The sequence below is a fragment of the Tetrao urogallus genome, assembly GCF_951394365.1.
Source record: "Tetrao urogallus genome assembly, chromosome: 1".
Lineage (NCBI taxonomy): Eukaryota > Metazoa > Chordata > Aves > Galliformes > Phasianidae > Tetrao > Tetrao urogallus.
This window is the reverse complement of record NC_136813.1, coordinates 144223389-144242155: the sequence shown is the minus strand read 5'-3', so window position 1 is coordinate 144242155 and position 18767 is coordinate 144223389. Positions and strand designations below refer to the sequence as shown.

At 39.8% G+C, this 18767-nt stretch overlaps 1 protein-coding gene across 1 annotated transcript in view; it reads right to left on the bottom strand.

The window, feature by feature from the left end:
• TNRC6B (trinucleotide repeat containing adaptor 6B) overlaps positions 1-18767 on the bottom strand; it is a gene marked incomplete at its 3' end in the record, with an annotated part of 111011 nt that overhangs the window by 83244 nt on the left and 9000 nt on the right. Inside the window, exon 3 of the mRNA XM_079534875.1 lies at positions 3289-3356. Within this exon, the coding sequence (XP_079391001.1) occupies positions 3289-3356 (68 nt within the window). The remainder of the gene's footprint in view (positions 1-3288; positions 3357-18767) is intronic.

Genomic DNA, 18767 nt, shown 5'->3' with positions numbered 1-18767 from the left:
GCACACTGCCAATCTTGGCTGGACCATCCTACCATACCTCCGTTATAGTCTGGATTTGGTGCCTTCTGACTTCTACCCGTTCAGGCCAAGGAAAGGAGGACTGCATGGCAGACAGCAGTTATGCCGTGATGGCAGCTGTGAAACAGCAGGTCATCTCTGCTGGTGCAGGTTTTCATGAGCATGGCATACAGGCTCTTGTTCACTGCTAGCAAAAACACACAGCTAACGGTGGTATGTTAAAAAATAGCATTCTGTACCTGAGAATTTGCTCTGTGAAATAGTGTTACCTGGTCTTTGTACTTCAATACAGCAAATACAAGAACATTCAATATAGCAAAGAGTGAGAATACGCCATTTCTTCTTTTTTTTTTTTTTTTTTTTTTTTAAATACTAGAAGGTACTCTTGCAATGTCAAGTTTTTATCCCTGAATCAAACTGCACTGAAATAGCCTACTGCATTTCAGAAATAAAGTGCTTGAACTCACCCAGAGATGTCAGCTCCTTGCAGCCCACTATACAGCTGTAATTTTGCAAAGGAAATTTCAAACTAAACCGCAGCTAGTTGAAAACTACTGCTTACATTGAACATTTCTCAGAAGTGTCTTTTTATTTCTGTTTTTTTCATTGCCAATTCAAATCTTATTTGAATCCATTGGAATGCAGTTAAATATTAAAAAAATATCTGGGTTTGCCTAAGGTTAACACTTGCTGACTCCTCGAGCACACTGATGCAAGTTAATTTCCTCACAGGTCAGTTGCTGAAACTGTATCTTCTGAATACAATATCAGTAGAGTTACCCAGATGAAAGGCAATTCAATTAACGTGCTCAACTTTTCAGGAAAGCAAATTAAAAGCACTCAAAATAAAAATTCCATCTGCACAGCTGTAGAAGGAGTAAACTACGACGTCTGGAAAGACGAGTCTTCATCTAGCATATCTATGCTCGTAGCAAAGATCTAACTCACATTCAAACTTCTGATCTATTTCTTCTCATTAATAAGCTCTAATTTTAATTTGAACCAAGCAGAAAGACACCACTGAATATACTAACACAGTGAAATACAGAAACTTTTAGGATGGAAGGGATCTCTGGAGATAATTAATCCCATCCTTTACTCAAAGTAGGGCTAACAACAGCAGGTTGCTTATGGTTGCATCCAGCTGGGTTTTCAGTATCTTGCAGCACAACTTCTCTGGGCAGCCTATTCCATTGCTTGACTACTGCCATAGTGTTTGGGATTCTTTTTCCTTCCTTTTCCCAGAAAAGTCTGCCTGACTCCAAACCTTCTAATCTCTAAATTAAGAAGTACCAGATCTCGACTATTCCTCATTTTCAGATGCCCTAAAAGCCCTTCTGTGGCCCATCATAGAGCCACTCCAGGATGTTCAACTAATACTTAATGAAAGTAATTTTTAAATGTTTTTTCCCTCCTCTTCTCCTTTTGAGATCTGTTCAAGAAGCTCTGAACACAGTCGTTCTGGAGTAAATTAAAGATATAAATTACTGGACCTTTGTGTGATATTCATCCACTTATCCTGGATGCCAGATCAATGTCACTTACAAGCATTAAGCTCCATCTCGGCAGGCAACTTTTGTCAGGTAGATGAAAATTTGAGATTGTTCTCAGAAAAAGATTCAAGTGATCAGTTTAAATTTAAGAGCAATACCCACAACATAATATTGCTAGCATTATGCTACAACTACACAAAATTATTTCCATCTCTTAGCTATATCACTGAAACTGCACTTTAAGACTTCCATCATCTTGCTAATTCATACACAAAAACATAAATTTATTAGTTAGAGAAAAAAAAAATCACTGCTGTCTAGCAGTGATGTCATTCCCTTTCCAGTAAGTATAGTTTTGGAGAATAGAGGGATTGTAAGGCACTTGGGAAAGCTCTAATTAGAAATCAGGTCAACTGTAAAATAACCACAGCTTCCACTTGCACCTAAAATAAGACAGCAAACAAAAGGCTAGAATAAATCCAATACAACATCTCTCCTATACTCACTAGAACAACATGCACTATTGTCTAACTAAATAAGTAATTCACAAGAGCAGAAACGGAACTCCTGCTCTTTAAATGTTATTCCTGCACTCATTTCTTTCTGGAACTTTCTGAAAGTTTCTACTTTTCTACTTCAATAAGCTTTGTATCTCTTGGTACCACAGTAAGTTGGGCAGTCTGAATAGAAAGAAATAGCAGCAATTACTTTGAGAAGTTTGGCTCGCTTCCATGATGGAAAGAATGTGCATGCTCAGCACTAGAACTTCCCCAAGCTCATCTTGGCTACTTCAGAAAGATTTTCTGACTGTTGCAGAGGCAGTCAACTCAGTCAGTAGCTGCTCTGAAAGGTAAGGAAGACCTTCAACTTGAGACAAATCCCAACCTTTCTGCAACAAGTATACAGCTGATGAAAGAGACAACAGAATTCCTGTTCATGAGGTGACATCCGACCGGGCGCACTGGGAGCGGGGGCTGTTGATGAAACGTTTGTGTGGTGGATTTCCTAGAGATAATCTTGCTTGTTCCAAAAGGTACGTCAGGGAAAACATTTAGTTGTGATACCAACATGAAATTACCACTGTATAGCCGCAGGAAAGAATACAGAATACAGCCATTACTGCAATACATGTTTAGGGCCAAGCTCTGCTCTTCTGCTACCGGCTTTCAGTCTGAAGTCATTGGAAACACCATTTTCTCCATGTGTTTTGCAAATAGAAATCTGTCATTTTTTCCTCCCGTCAAGCTTTTTTCCTTAAACTGCTAAGTACTGGGATCTTAAATTGTCTATCCTTAAAAAACCGTTTTGTTTACCATTTCAGTTCCTTTAATACAGCACACTTTAGTGAATTAAGGCTAGTATTTCAAAGACAACCACTCTACCATTTGCACAACAAGAGAGAGGTCCTGGTTCTAGCATATTTCAAATTATTTATCCAAAGAAGAAATATATAAATGTTTAATGTACAAATTTTCACTTTAAAAATAAAAAGTGGAATTTACTACCTGAGCACTAAGCTTCCAGAATGATTCTCTTTCGCAACAAATTCTGATTTACCTTCTGAAATTGCAAAGCATATCTCTATGCTTTTAAATTTAAGGCAAGTCAACATCCTGATTTTTTTTTCAGCCACTGTCCACTGTTAAATACCCGCATTTAAAGAACCAAAAGGGCGCGCATCAAACAAGCAACCAATGCTCTCAGCACATTTAGACAAGAGTGCTTCACACCATTTACTACGATGGTAAGGCCCTTTTTAAATAAACGCGTGACTCACTGTTTGTTTTCTTCACCAGGAGGTGGAGTCTTGCCATGCCCCTCCATTACAAAATCCTCATGTTCCATCTGCAAAGGCAAGCATTGCAGGTCAGAATTGGTGGAGCAAAACGCACATCACCTAAAGTGGCTCTTGTCCATATGCAACAACTTAAGGCAGCCACTTTATCAGAGCAACTGGTCCAGAACAGACCACGTAGTTTCTTAGCAACACACGTTCATCTCCATCCCCATTGCTATGGTATCATTTGCTTGCACAACTCTCAGAAAATCTTGCAAGGGAAGAAGAACGATTTAATGGCTACAGCAGAAGACTTATCAGTCATTTTACAGACACCCTTCATTATTCTGAGTAAGGAGGGCTTCTGTTGCTTCTCGTGTATAACGTACAAATTAAAAAAAAAAAAAAAAAAAGCAAAACAAACCCACATTTGTCTAAACACGATCCCTCAACAAAGTTTGCTTTTTCTTGTAAAAAAAACCTAATTAACTACAGATAGAAACTGCTGTAAAAACAGACTACTTGTTGTAAAAATACATTTTTATACAAAAAAGACTTTCACTGCACATATCTAGCTTAGTTAGCAGGGTAAAAACAGAGGCCTGAAGGAACCTCAAATAAATGCTGTTCCAATGACAACATAAGGTAGGCATTTCCTTTGGCTCACATGATAAAAGATTCCAAGGGCACTAAGGAAGTTTTCTGTTTAATTGTTTGCTCTTTAAATACAATTTTAGCCCACATTTTCAGTAATTTCTTCATCGAGAAAGACGAATTGCATTGTATTTGTTCGTTAATTATGCACGCTTCATTTAATTACTTCATTCAGCCAGAAGCTCTTGCAAAGATAGCAGAATATTCTTCTCTTTCTACAGAAATTTGACGCATGCACTTAGTATTTTATAGAAACATCCAGGCATGGTTAGCAGTGCTCTACTTTATATGAAGTCAGCAAGCAGCCACAGTGCAGTGTTCAACAAGCTGTACGGAAATAAAGCAAATAAATCCTGATCACACACGAATCCATGAGCCACTACATTACACTAGGAATGGAAAGGAAAGGAGGGCACTATTCTGTCTGTAAAGATAACATAATTTAGTTACTCCTTTAAGGATAAAAACATCAACAAACAAACACACACACACACACACACACACACACAAAACCCACACATCAACCAACAGCCACTACCCTAGCCTTTCCCTAGTGCCCCTTCCCTAAGAAGAGACAACTTCTACTCATTTCTGTTTTGATCACATTGACAAGTGAACAATGCTGACAAAAAAACCATTATCTGCACAGTATCATCGAACAAGGATAACAGAAATTACATTTTTCTCCTGCACAAACACAGTCCTAAACCAACTGAACTGAGAAACTGAGAACAATATGCTGGTAACAACATCCAGAAGACAGCCGATCAAGTAAGCATAAGGTAGTTTCACACTTGTAAACACGTACCTATGCAACCCGGAGTCAAAACAGTAATTTTGTTTTAAAGCATAGTTTGAAAGCAAAAAAGAAACGTGCAAACAACTTGCAAACAATTTAGTGAACAACTTGCACTTTTATGCACTTTTATGCAATACGTATTCCCACCACAACAAACACATTCAAATCTGGCTGTACCTCAGCCTACTCTTGCTTCTCAAGAATTCTAACATCTGCTCTCAAACTGTCACGTGAAAGGTATTCCACCAGTTGAACTGTTGCAAATTTAAAAGTAAAAAAGGTGGGATAACAGATTTGTGTACACCAAAACAGGATGGTTCTGCAGGGTAAAGTGGTTGGTAAGTTACTCTTATACAACCTGAAATCAGGAGGTATTCTCACATGAATTACTCTGTTTAGCATATTCTATGTTCAGCTGAGTTGATTAACGCCTCTTGGTGTGAAATGAGTACAGTTCACATGAACGGTAAGCAAGGGAATGGTTTGTGGGCAATGCCAGGAGGAAGGATGAAATGTAATGTTTGGGAGTAAAAGAGAATGAGATATGCAGCGTCTAACACCAAACTGAGAAGGCTCCCACACAAAATAGAAATTCAGTTTAACCAAGCTGTAGAAAAGAAGAATTTGTAAAAATTCAGGCATAAAAATAGAAAGCCTTTAAAACCAACAGAAATTTAGAATGGGATGTGAACTTATTTTATTAGATCATAAAGAAGAAATCTGAATGAGAACTCAAACATTAGATCACCATCAAAACAAGGCAATTGCCAAAGTATTGCCAATAAAACTGCTGCTTTACTACAAATGGAAAGTAAATTATGCTGCTAGCAGAGCTATTTGAGAACATTTTTATCTAGCACACATATCTATCAAAATTACCATTTCAAAGAGAAGAGCAGGCAAATAATTAAGAACTACAAATCACCTGGGCTACAGACAACATTCTTGTAGGTCCAGATCCAACCTATTTCAAAGCAATTGAAAAAAAAAAAAAAACCTAAATCTACTTTGAATGTGAATCAGTAGCTTTACTTCAGACACTAGGTAGAATTATCTGAAATAATCTGCATTATTAAAAAAAAGGCTAGCGCTAGGCTTCCTAAAGAAAGGCAATGGCAAAGTCTTACAAGAACTTCAAGAAAATCACAGAGCAAGAAAGTAGTCATGAACATAGGAATTGCTGAATGCATAAAATAAAGATTAATTGGTAGCTAACAAAAAAAAGCTAACAATGAAACGCCTCAGGACACTAGAAGAGGACATGGGAACTTTAAGAAATTGAATACCAGGGAACTGGAAAACTGATAGAACGGATGAATGTTGAAAACACAGTTGGGTGGTCAGAGGAGCACAGTTGGAGATAGGCTATCTAGAGGCTGGCAAAAGGTGGGATGCTGCAGAGGTTTGTCCTAGGAACGATCTTTACATCTTTACCAATGACTTGAAGGGCCAACATGGTGAACTCTGAGGTGGTCAGGCTCAATCAACATGCTCAGGGGCAGGGCTGCCATTCAGAGGGGCAGCCTGGAGAAACAGAGCAACAGGAGCAGTAAATTCAGACAGGAGAGCTGCAAACAGCACACCTGAGAGACCCTGGCAAGGACAACAGCTGAAGGATGACAGGCTAGGAAGCAGTTCTGTGGAAAAGATCTTGGCAGGCAGCAAACAGATCACTAGCCAGCAGCGTGCCCAGGCTGGAAAGGCCAACCATACCCCAGGCTGTATTAATACAAGCCTTGCCAGTAGATGAGGGAATTGATTATTCCCTCTACTCAGCGCTCAACAGACCATATCTGGAACAGTGCACCAACTTTGGGGCCCCACAAGAAAACATTCCCATAAAGTGGGCTGGCTGGCTTTTACAGTAGAGACTGCTGAGATGCTTGGTCCTGCAGCACCTGTCCTGCAAGGAAAGACTGAGGGCTCTGAGCTTGTTCAGCTTGGAGATGGTTTTGGGGTGCCTGCCTACAAGGAGGTCAGCAAGGAGCCAGGCTCACCGCAGTGGGGAACGGTGGGTGAAACAAGGAGCGCAGGTTCAAACAACTCTAAGAACAAGAGCTCCAGACAAAGTAATGTCTGAGTCAGAGGAAAGATTGTATGTGAATAAAGCCCAGATCTGCATTAACACAAAGCAACGTATGACCAGTGCAGACACAGTTTGACAGTGTTGTAATAAACAGCACTTCTTCACTCCAATTTAAACAAAACATTCTCACAGAAGCAACATAAAAGGATATAGTCATTTGTAACCTATAGTAATTAATAAGCAATTTGTTGTTGTACAAACATAACTTGCAACGCTAAATTTTTGAAGTCCTTGTTGACTGTACATTTTTACCTATACATATAAATATGAAGATTTATTTGTGTACTGGAGGATGACAAAACATAAACAGTCCAAGCTCTTCTGTTTCTGACAAGATCATCTTTGTACAGTGAAAGGGACAGGGCTCTGAGAAATGTGATTTAGTGAAAAGTGTCCCTGCCCACAGCAAGGCTGTAGAACTAGATCATCTCTAAAGGCTCCTTTCAACAAAAACCATTCTGTGATTCTATGCATCAGGCTATTCCATAGGTCTGATCCAGCTTAGCCTCTTTTCACAGAATCTGACTGCTTCTTGAACCTGCTTCACCAAGGGCAAGTCAGGCCTGATAAACTGGGTGGCCTTTTATGATGGAGTTAAAGGCCAGGTTGGATGGGGCCCTGGGCAGCCGGGTCTAGTATTGAATGGGGAGGTTGGTCGCCCTGCATGTGGCAGGGGGTTGGAGATTCAGGATCCTTGAGGTCCCTTCCAACCCTGGCCATTCTGTGATTCTGTAAAGCATCTGCAGATAAAAGAGCAATGACTTCATCTACCTGGACTTGTGCAAAGCATTTGACACTGTCTTGCGTGACATCCTGGTCACCAAATTGGAGAAAAATAGATTTGATGGATGGACCATTTTCTGGATAAAGAATTGGCTGGATGCTCATGCTCAGAGAGTTGTGGTCAACAGTTCAGTGTCCAATAGAAGCCCGTAGATGAGAGGTGTTCTTCAGGGAACAGTGCTGGAACCAGTGTTATTTAACCTTTGTAGACAACATGGACAGTGAGACCCTCAGCAAGTTTGCAGCCAACACCAGGCTGTGGTGCAGTTGACACACTGAAGGGAAGAGATGCTATCCAGAGGGATACGAACAGGCTTGAGAGGTGGGCCCACGCCAACCTCATGAAGTTCAGCAAGGCCAAGTGCAAGGTCCTGCCCCTGGGTTGGGGTAATCCCAAGCACGGTTACAGGTTGGGCAGAGAACGTCTTGAGAGCAGCCCTGAGGAAAAGGATTTGGGAGTGCCAGTTGATGAAAGAATCAACATGAGCTGGCCATGTGCACTTGTAGCCCAGAAGGCCAGCTGTATCTTGGGTTGCATCAAGAGAAGTGTGACCAGCAGGTAGAGGGAGGTGACTGCCCCTCTGCTCTTTTCTCATTCATCCCACCTGGAGTACTCTGTCCTTCTTGAGTTGGGGGCTTCAGAACTGGACATGGAGCTATTGGAGTGGGTCCAGAGGAGGGCCACGAAGATGATCAGAGGGTTGGAGCACCTCCACTAAGGTTGTCCCCTAAGGACAGGCTGAGAGGGCTGGGGCACTTCAGCCTGGATAAGAGAAGGCTCTGGGGGGAACTCATTGCAGCCTTTCAGTACCTGAATAGGGCCTACAGGAAAGTTGGGGAGGAACTTTTATAAGGACAGGTAGCAACAGGATGGGGGGAAATGGCTTTAAACTGGAAGAGGGTAGATTTAGACTAGGTATTAGAACAAAATTCTTTACTGTTAGACACTAGAACAGGTTGCCCAGCGAGGTTGTGGATGCCCCCTCCCTGCAATCATTTAAGGCCAGGCTGGATGGGGCTTTCAGCAACCTGGTCTAGAGAGGTGTCCCTGTCTACAGCAGGGGTTGGAACTGGACGACCTTAAAGGACCCTTCTAACCCAAACCATTCTATGACTCGTTTGCCTGCATATAGTAATATCATTTCACAATCAGTGATCTGTATTTTTCACTTTCAAACTGGAATTACTGAGGTGAGGGGCACTGGGCTTTTTGTCAGAAAAAGCTATGCAGTTTATTTGGTGTCCTAAGAAGTCTAGAATAAGCTTATAAAATATGGAATAATCCATATGCAGCTTTGCTTGACATTGGAACATCAGAAGTATTTTACTGGGTAGTCTACCTCAATTTAGAGCAATGCCTCTGAAAACAAAATTAATGAACAAACCATCCAAGGAAAATTCCATAGATGTTATTTATATTTTCTAAAATTCGTTCTTACGGCCTCACTAATTGATTCATTGGAGTTTTTGAACTTTTGAAATCAAACAAGTACATAAAAAAATAAAATATTTAGGACTTATTTTCCCACTGACAATGCAGAAAGGATAAGGGCATAATGTTTAAAGTTTTGATTAAGTGGCTACCAGAGGATGAACTGAACAGAGGAACAGCAGTCAACAGCAAAAAAGTGGAAAAATTATTCTTTTTCTCCTCCAGACACAGTTCTCTACAAAATGCTCATGGACGTTCTTCCCCCAAACAGTCTCTCAACCTCTCTTCATCCTCTTATCACAGTATCATGTCCAGCACTCTTCTATTCTTTTTAAGGAAGCAAGAGCCCAAATTCCCTACTGTTTCAGCTACATAACGTGTGCAGTTAACTGGGTCTGTAAACAAAGGCATCATTTAAGCCTCGATATAAACTGACAAAAAACAGTTTTCCTGAATACACAGAAATAGACTGGAAGGTGGAGATAAGAGAACGCTATTTTACCGATTGCCTTTCTGCCAAAGGAAGAAAAGCTGGAATGGCCAAAGGTCTGAGGCACTTTAGTTTCTTGAAAGGACTGCAGGGGGAGCCACGGGTTCCAAGAATCAAAGAAAGTGCACTCTGCACCTGATTCTCCTGGCAAGAGATGGTGAAGGCTTCAACATTCTGGCAGCTGGAAGCAGGAGCCAGAAATAGACCCTTAAACAGCAGAGGAGGGAAGTTGATAGAAAACCTGCTTTTATTAAAAGAGGAACTGCAAGTTGTCAAATTCTGTATTCTATTATTTTAATCTTTCTTTCCAAGCATCTGAACATTCAATTTTCTATAAAAGCTTATATATTGAGTGATCTAAATACAAAAAGACAGTTTTATATACACTTCCAAAGATATTCACAATTAGACACTTCAATACTTGGTTTCTAAAGAATGAGGTATACCAAAAGTGTTTTAGACATAACAAATAAGTACTTCTTTTTCCTCTCCAGAAGTCCAACAGCTGTTACCACAGTTTTATAATACTCTTTCTAAAAATACTTTCAATGAAACCCTAATGGATTTGATTAGGAAGTGTACCTAGTCTGGAGTTCCTAGATAAAGTCCTGTTTGACATATTTTGAAGGATTAGGAAATTTCCACGGCAAAACCCTCATCTGTCCTGAACACCGATGTCAGAAACTGCACGTCCCTAACAGAACTCAACACCTCCTTTAAATATCCCAGCCCTACAAAATTGAACTGAGAATAAGAGAGACCAAATACTTTCTCAGGCATAGGACAAACCCCTGTAAGAAATCCTACACTTCATTTTAAGCAGTGTTTGGGTTTTTTTTCCCCCCCTGCACCAGTCACAGAAACGCACTAATGCAGCTTCACCAGAGCTACTATCGCTACCTTTTCCCATTCAGCAGATCCTTTTTTTTTCCCCTCTTAATTTTACCTTTTAAATAACAACAAGACAGTAACCAGCTGCCTGAGTGAACATGAGACGAAGTCTCAAAACAGTTTTCATTTATTAGCATCTCCAACGCATGAACCAAAAGCCTTATCTAGCTTGTCACTACACTTCCTTCACTGAGGAACAGTCAAGGTCAAAAGCTGCTGCCTGCAGACTGCAGCGATTTACTTCCCATGCTTAAACTTAATTTAGCACAGCCTGTTGCAGGTCCAGCTTAAGACTGATAGATTTGGTGTTTCACCACGACTACTGCTTTAAGAGCAGTACACCTTTCTACCCCTCAGTAGCAACAGAGCTACAGTAAACATGCCATCAGCATTTCTTTTGTCTCGCTAATACTTGCTTTTATTAGAATTTCACAACCTAATCGCTACAATCCAAGCAATTAGTCACCAGTCACTGTTGTTAGCAGTTGTGGAAACTATAAATGCCAAGCTGCTAGAAGGACTTGTCGGAAATATCAGACAGTTTGAGGTCTAACAGAAATGTAATCACTACCACAGCTGAAAGGAGAGCTGAGTCACCGTTCTGCCTGACTTAATATAAGCATTTTAGAAAAATTGAACTAAGGGTAAATTTTACTTGTTAGCAACAGATAAAATTGTTTAATTAAACTTTAACGTCCTTAAATAAAACCAGTGCAACTTAGCTGCAAACACCGGAATGATTTTCTTAGGAATAAGTTTCCATTCAGCGAGCTGGTATCTCAAAATGTGCGTGGAGTAGCACAAATTAGTTAGCACAAATTAGTGCCAGCGTGCACTTTTGAGATTCTACCTTTATTTCAGTACACAGATTAAAATATACCAAAAAAGTGTAAATAGCCATTTCTAAATTTAAAGGGAAAAAAAATTATAACCCAAAGTCCTTACCTTTCTTTTTTCTAAAGTGAGAAAATAAAGTGTGTTCCTGAACTATGCACAGGAAAATCCTGGAGACAAGATACACAGAGAAGTTATCTGAATTTTTGGACCCTTTCAGGTTTTTGCTGTATCACACAGCATTGCAATGTTGCTGAATTTTCACTTGAACCTATTTCTGCCTTTTCTTCCCCTCAGGAAAGCACAGCCTCAACATACAACAAAAGAGCAGCACAAGATGCGACCCAGCTCCCAGCCTACTCATTATTTCTTCAGGTTTCACATCAGCATCTAGATTGTGCATTTCAATGTTATTACCATTATGCAGTCTTAACTGGTTTTCCTGTCAGTAAAAAGAGAAGTGAAAGCTTACTGATGTAATCCTGCTGATAAATCACAATCACGTTCAGTATCTCCTCACTAATCATTGACTACTCTTCTGAATACGAACACACTTATAACTCACACGATTCCTATTTGAAACCATTAATCTGCTCTCTGTGTTTGCCATATGCAGCCCAATGGTAGCTCGATTCCTGACTCAACACTAACTGTAAGTGCCAACATAGTGCCATACACCACACGTGCATCACCATAACAGAGCAAGGGGACAGATGACAAATGACAGCTCAGTTAAAACATTGAGAGTTTGCGTAACTCACAACACGCCATGTGTTTCACTTAGCCACTGCTGCATGTTGCTTCACAACTCTAGCAGGCGTCTTCTACCACCAACTCAAACTCATCATCTGCACTTGCAGAAATAAACCACGCCCCATCTTCTCTGCTAACTTCTGAGATGCTCATGCTATCTAATATTCTATGAAATTTGCAGCAGCTTAACATGAACTCCCTGCTAAGCTTGAAACAAATAGATGTATGAATGTTAATGACAGGAGTCACACACTGGAAATGCTAAGAAGGTCTGGACTCCAGCCACATTTCTCTTTTCTACCACATAGAAAAGATTAAAAAATAGATTTTTTACTTATGTCTTAGCTGTAAAATATTTCAAATGCAACAACTCAACAATATATACAATAATTTATCTCAATCTTGTTCTGGAAGCACTCCGAGATACTCAGCTGTTTGCGGCACAAAACTTTTTCTAGTAACACCTTCAACCACCAAAGAGGTTTCTTCAAGTCACTGAAGTTAAGGCATGACAAGGTATGTGAAAAGCCATTTGAAATCTTCAACTTTGAAACTAAGACAGTTTTGAATAGTAGTTCAGCAAATTCAGCCTCAAAATATATGAAGTATTCAGAACCCAAGTGCTTTACATATCCTGCCAAAGCTGATAATGGAGCCCATCCTTCTGTTAGCTGTTCTGTACGTATATAGAAGGGATCTCAGCAGGATCTGGATTTAATAAGAAATGAGCAACTTCTATTTAAATTATTTTCTGCATTATTCTTTCGGTAAATGCCATCAGCATTTCACAAGGCATGAATTCCAGCTAGCAGGTACAACTCTGAGGAGGAAAAAAAAAAAAAAAAAAAAGCAACAGAAAAAACTGTTATGTTTCCCAAATATTTAGGGAAAAAATCTGACTTGAAAGCCCTTGACCATTAGTTCTAGCAGCCACTTGTATGCTTCCCAATGGCTACTTGGCCAATTCAGTTGACAGTTTATGGTACAGACACAACTGAACATGTTATAGCAGTTTAAACTGACATCTGTAAGCAGCCAATATTGTAACAGACACATTGTTAACCACCCTGACAGAGAAGGAAGAAAGCAAGTTAAATGCTCCCTTCCCCTTAGATTTGGAAAGCTTGGTGCTGCGTTGCCACAGAAGAGCAAGTGGCACAAACAATGAAGATTTTTCAATGGATTGAGAAAGCAGATGATAATTATATTACTGAAAACTAAATTACACTTCTGCACTATGCACTGAATCACCTTCACTGGCCCATAAATATTCTTTGTTAGGACTGGCTGAAATGACATAAGCCAGGCAAAGAAGTGCTGAAATTATTTGTTCCTAAGAGATCTGATCTGACATGACAGAAGTCATTTTCTTTCTGTGCTTACAAGAGACAAATTACTGTGTGGACTATAAATACAGGAACTACTGTTGGTCCAGAAAGTCCCTGACCAACAAATAGCCCGAGGCTGCGAGCCTTCAGCAAGTATGCATTAACCCCCCTTTTAGCCTCTTACTTAGGCATCCGCTTTTGACCACTGTCAAAGGCAAACAAAAAAGCTGCAGTTATCAGAATGCACATCCAAGTTCACTTCAGCTACAACAGAAACACTGACAGTGCTGATGGCTGACTTCTATATTGTTTTCCAAATTTCTCAGGCTTATTAGAATCTGTGAGATATCCAACAGACAGCCAAGCCACTGCAGCATCTGCACATCCCTGGGGGCATGCGAGCCATTCTTTTGTACATCACAAGCTTGTTCTCAAACAAAAACTCAAACGTCAATAGAGTAAGTTATTTCTCCAGCAATCACAAACGAAAGCTGTGTATCTGGGGAAACCTATCAATGTGAATTCAGAGCACTTCCACAATATTTCTTAGCAACCTCATTCCACACAGGCTTACTGCATCTGCAGACAGCTATCACATTCTCCTTTCTTCACAGTAACTTCTCCATAATGTACATCTTGTCTACTAACCAAATGCCTGAGTGAACTGACTTAAAACAAGTGGCAGGAAATGTTGATGTGGTTTTAATGTTGCTTTTACCCTCAGGGAAACTGGCATTGCAAAATGTCTTTTCCAGAGTTCACTTGTCCTTAGCTGTCCGCACACTCTCCAATCTACCATAACGATGAAGATCATCACTACTATTTTTAGTGGTAGGAAGTCTTCTTCACAAACATCATCTCCATTTCTTCCACGTGGAATGAGAGGAGGGGAGAAAAAGGTTTGAGGAACTGAAATAAATTCATTCCCTCCTAGATCACTGAGTGAAAACACAATTGTCCTGTTAGAATCATGCAAGTGTATGAAGTCAATGAGATCACTCACTATTACACTTTTAAATGATCCAACCCAACTGATCAGACTACAGATGATATGAACACCAAGCCTAAGAGAAGCTTTTACTGTCCGTGGCTCAAGTTCTCCCCCAGACATTGTCTTCTGGAAAACCAAGGGAGAGATGTAAGATTAAGAATATTTATCAATGCTTTCCCCATCAGCAAGATTTTAAGTAGCTGATGATATAGAGCTCTAACATATCACATTGACACAGACTACAACCTGTTCCAAAACCTGTGAAATGCCAGCACTGAATGGAAAGAGATCAAAGAGAACCTTCTGAAAAGGTGGTGGAAATGTCTCAAATTGTGAACCAATACAGCACTGGCTTGAAAAGAAATGCTTCCTAAGCAAACCTATACAGCAATGCCCCTGTCTCTGACCAAAAAAATTATAAAGGGGCTATACAATGTTAGTTCCAAAATGCAGAACCATCTTTTAAGTAAATATTATTTGCTTCGTTTGGTGGTTTGTTTTTCCTCTTTTACACCATCTTATCATTTGCTGTATTCAGTTGAAGCAGAGATGCCACCAGCCAGGAAAACATTACTGAAGAAAGTATTTATGAAAAATAACCTTAGAAAGAATGGAAAAGCGAAGTCTAAACTGAATTTTGAAACTGACGTATTTTTTCCCCCTCTAGAAACCAGACGCGCACCTGTTCACTGGAATGATTCCATTCTATTATATATTCTCCACATGGACTGTACATATGAAAAGGCTGAATCAAAGGACAGTCTGACAGCAGTCCTTCCTTAAAGTCCATTTGGTAGATGACTGTATTTCCCAAGGGGAAAAAAAATACACGGTTCTATTAACTTTCTTTTTCAGTGTCGTATGAGCACTTCAGAGTGTACAGAGGACAGGAAATGGAGAGAGTCATCTTCCAGTTTTGTAATCCGTGTTTTAAAGATTTCAGCGTTCACTGTGCGTACGGAGGTTTCACAACACAGTCAAACTGGCAAAGTCTTGTCCTTCATGCTCAGTGAATTTCTGTAAGACTATCCAAAAATCTAAGCTACCAATGGCATTCCTTAACAGTGGCTCACACAGCCCTGTCTCTTTAATTACATGTCCTCTGTCACAAATTCTTCGATTACTTTACCTTTGAAAGCTCCGTTTCACAAGGCCAGTGGACCCCAATAACATACAGGAATTTACAGCTCTTTGCTACAATGCCTGGAAATTTGGAACATCGGTTATAAACTGACAAATGGCATTCTTCCTGCTGTAGGAAGGTTCAGATAAGTAGAGCTTTTGTATTTAGGCCATTCATTTTTGTTGGCCACGTGGTAAAGAGAAAAAATGAAAATAAAATGCTTCCCTTAACGGATTCTGTTAATTTGTCTTTAAAAGATGAGAAGCCTGATGTAACATTTTTACATGTTTTAAGCATACATCATTAAAAGGACAACTTTATTAACGTAAGGTTTAAACCAACTGCACTCTTTGCCGAGGGATGGATAGGATTTTACTTCTGATTTTTGTTAAAAAGTTCTCTGTGTGTTCAGAGCTGAACTTATGCTTAGAGGGAAGCATAAGGTGCCTGCTGGGCACAACAGCTCTCTGCTTCCAAGAGACTTTTCAGGGTATTTTATACAAAGACTCCTACAACTCACATTCCAAATGATGGAAACGTACCCTTATACATCAGGGAACAAATGCTGGAGGCTCTATGACCTCCTAGCAGAGTTAAAAAACTGATAATGTGTTCCAAACATATGGTGAATGATTTATAAAAAGCAAAAAAAAAAAAATAGGACTCTTCTGGACCCAAAGGAGAGCTAACGGCAAGCTAAGTTGAAAGCCTTGAAAACTCTGACTTGTCAGGTGCTTACAAGGTTGAAAGTTCAGCTCTTCACAGAATGGCCTGGGTCGGAAGAAACCTCAAGGATCATGAATCTCCAACCCCCCCGCCACAGACGGGGCCACCAGCCTCCCCATTTAATACCAGCTCTTCGTAATAAGCCAAAATTGTCAAGTCCAGCAGGGATTCATAGCGCAAGAGAATCCATCAAGCCTGTAGGCACCAGGTACCAGAAGCCAATACTAGACTGGAAAACGGCTGCCTTTTAAAGAAAACAACGAGCCACTCCAACTCCAGTGACAAAGTAATTTGTTGGGTTCATCACTGTGTGGGGGCCTTCAGCCTGAATGTCTTAAGTTACTTAGCACCACCTGAATAGAAACCCATTTCTGTAGCACTAAGAGGTGTCAAGGTTTTAGACTTACTGTTAACAAACTACCCAAATATGATTTTCTTCTTACTGTTGTTAACTGTAAATCCCAAACAACGACACCAGCCTAACTGCTGACAATCTCAATGCAGTTAACATCGACTACCAAAAACCGAGCACAGCTTACCCATAGAAAGAGTGAACCATTGCTTATTTTTAAGTCACAGGTATCTCCCAACTGGCAACACTCCCCTTCCAACAATGCTTCTAGTCTGTGTTTGTAAATATCAAAACATGTAATTTATCAAATCAAATACAAATGCTAATCTGGCAAGCTTAAGTTTCCTTAGTTTCAACAGCTAAAGTCTTTGAGTAAGCATTCTGTACTTTTTAAACTTTTCATTATCTCAGTGTAAATGCCTCCAGATAAAACAACCACAGCCATTACCAATAGCTCTGAAGTGATTTAAACAGAAGGAAAATGCTACTTCACAATTAGACACCAGGAGGGAAGAAAAATGAGAACAAGAAGGCAGCAACATAAGGAGAAGATTCTCACTAACAGATAAGAACAGGTGGGCAACTCAAAATAAAACAATGATTAACAGGTAACTTTCTCAAGACAGTTTGATGAGCAGCACTGAACAGTGAGACCGAACAACAGCACGAGTTCCAATTTTTGCATTGCTGGTTTTGAAACAGCCGTATATGAAACAGGCAGAAGCTGTTTTCCTCCTTTCTCTCCTACAACATGGAACCAAAACCACAATTCATAAGCATCTTTCTGTACACTATGCAGGTCATCATCCTTCTTCTCTGCAAGTTTATAGGGTTTTAGTGTCAATGATAAAAGATCATCAGGGCAGGAAGGAAGAAATATTACAACACTTGATATGAAAATTTTAATTGCATTTTTTGGGAAAGACGTTTGCAACTTAAGCTAAAATCTCTGCCAATATTGAAATAATTAAAAAAATATTCCAAATCAGGCATAAACTTTTAGCTCCCCCTTGCAATATTTTACAGTAAAGGAACAACCGAGAAACAAAGTAGAAGTGTTGTCTGGGCAACAATCCTTAACAGATGGATAAAAACAGCTGAAAAGAAATGAGCCACAAAAAAGCAGCTCAGTGCTTGCTGATATTTTCAAAGTTTTGAGGCTGTCGATGGAAAAAACTCAGTAATTGTATGTAGCAATTCAACTCACATAAAGCATAAGTAGAAAAAAAGAAATCGTAATCCAAGGAGCAGGAGAGGTTGTTGGGTTTGAAGGAAGAATTTCTTAAAAAGAAGGAAGGGAAGAAAAACAAAAATGCTGAAAAGACAAAAAACAGACATCCTCCACCCACTGAACTACTTCTACAAAGTGGAAGATACATCACTGCGTGGTATCCAGGCTGATCACGGAGATAAAACAGATCCAATATTTGCTGCCTAATAAGGCTTCCACATCTGTCAAAAATAACTACCTTAAAAAAACAAAAAACACAACAAACATTATAAAAGGTTACTTTTGTGTGTGCTCCTTTCCCTCTTAGTGGAGTGATTATCATCTAATTATTGGAATCAAAAGCACGCTATTGACAGCTGCCTGCTGTCTTTACTCTGTTGATGTTACGCTAACAGAAAGTGTGCTTTCTGACAGCCTGGCAACAAGGAAGAAACTGAGATGTAACAATGGAGCCAGTTTAGATGAAAAGCCCTGGCAAGGAAGCTGCCAAGACAGTAAGGCTCCCTAAGTCCAGCCTACGGTGTTTTGTGGAGAGAGGGAAGCCCAGTCTTTGCTGGAAAGCAACCCTGGAAAGAATGAATGACAAAAATAAATAAGTAAATGAACAAATAAAGCACGGTCTATTCTTCTGTCCCAACCCTATGACAATGAGTGGCCACAAATGTTTAAAGCTATTTTAAGACTGGCACCATAAAAATGTTAATTCTTGCAGTACCCAAGTCTCCATATTCAGATGTTGATCATATCTCAGCAAAGGATAATTTTGGTATCATCCCTGAAACCCCTCAATTTTTCATTCAAGCCAACCTCTACCTACAATAGGAGAGAAGTTCTGAACAGTGGAGAAATACCCACCAGACCCTTGAGCACTTTTTGCATTTTGAAAAGAAAAAAAAAGTATGGAGCACAATCACAGCAAGGCCATTTACTACTTAGCAGAAATTCTTCAAGCGTAGCTGACACCAAGGCATTCCGACACATAGGCCTGGGCCTTTTTCGTATGGAC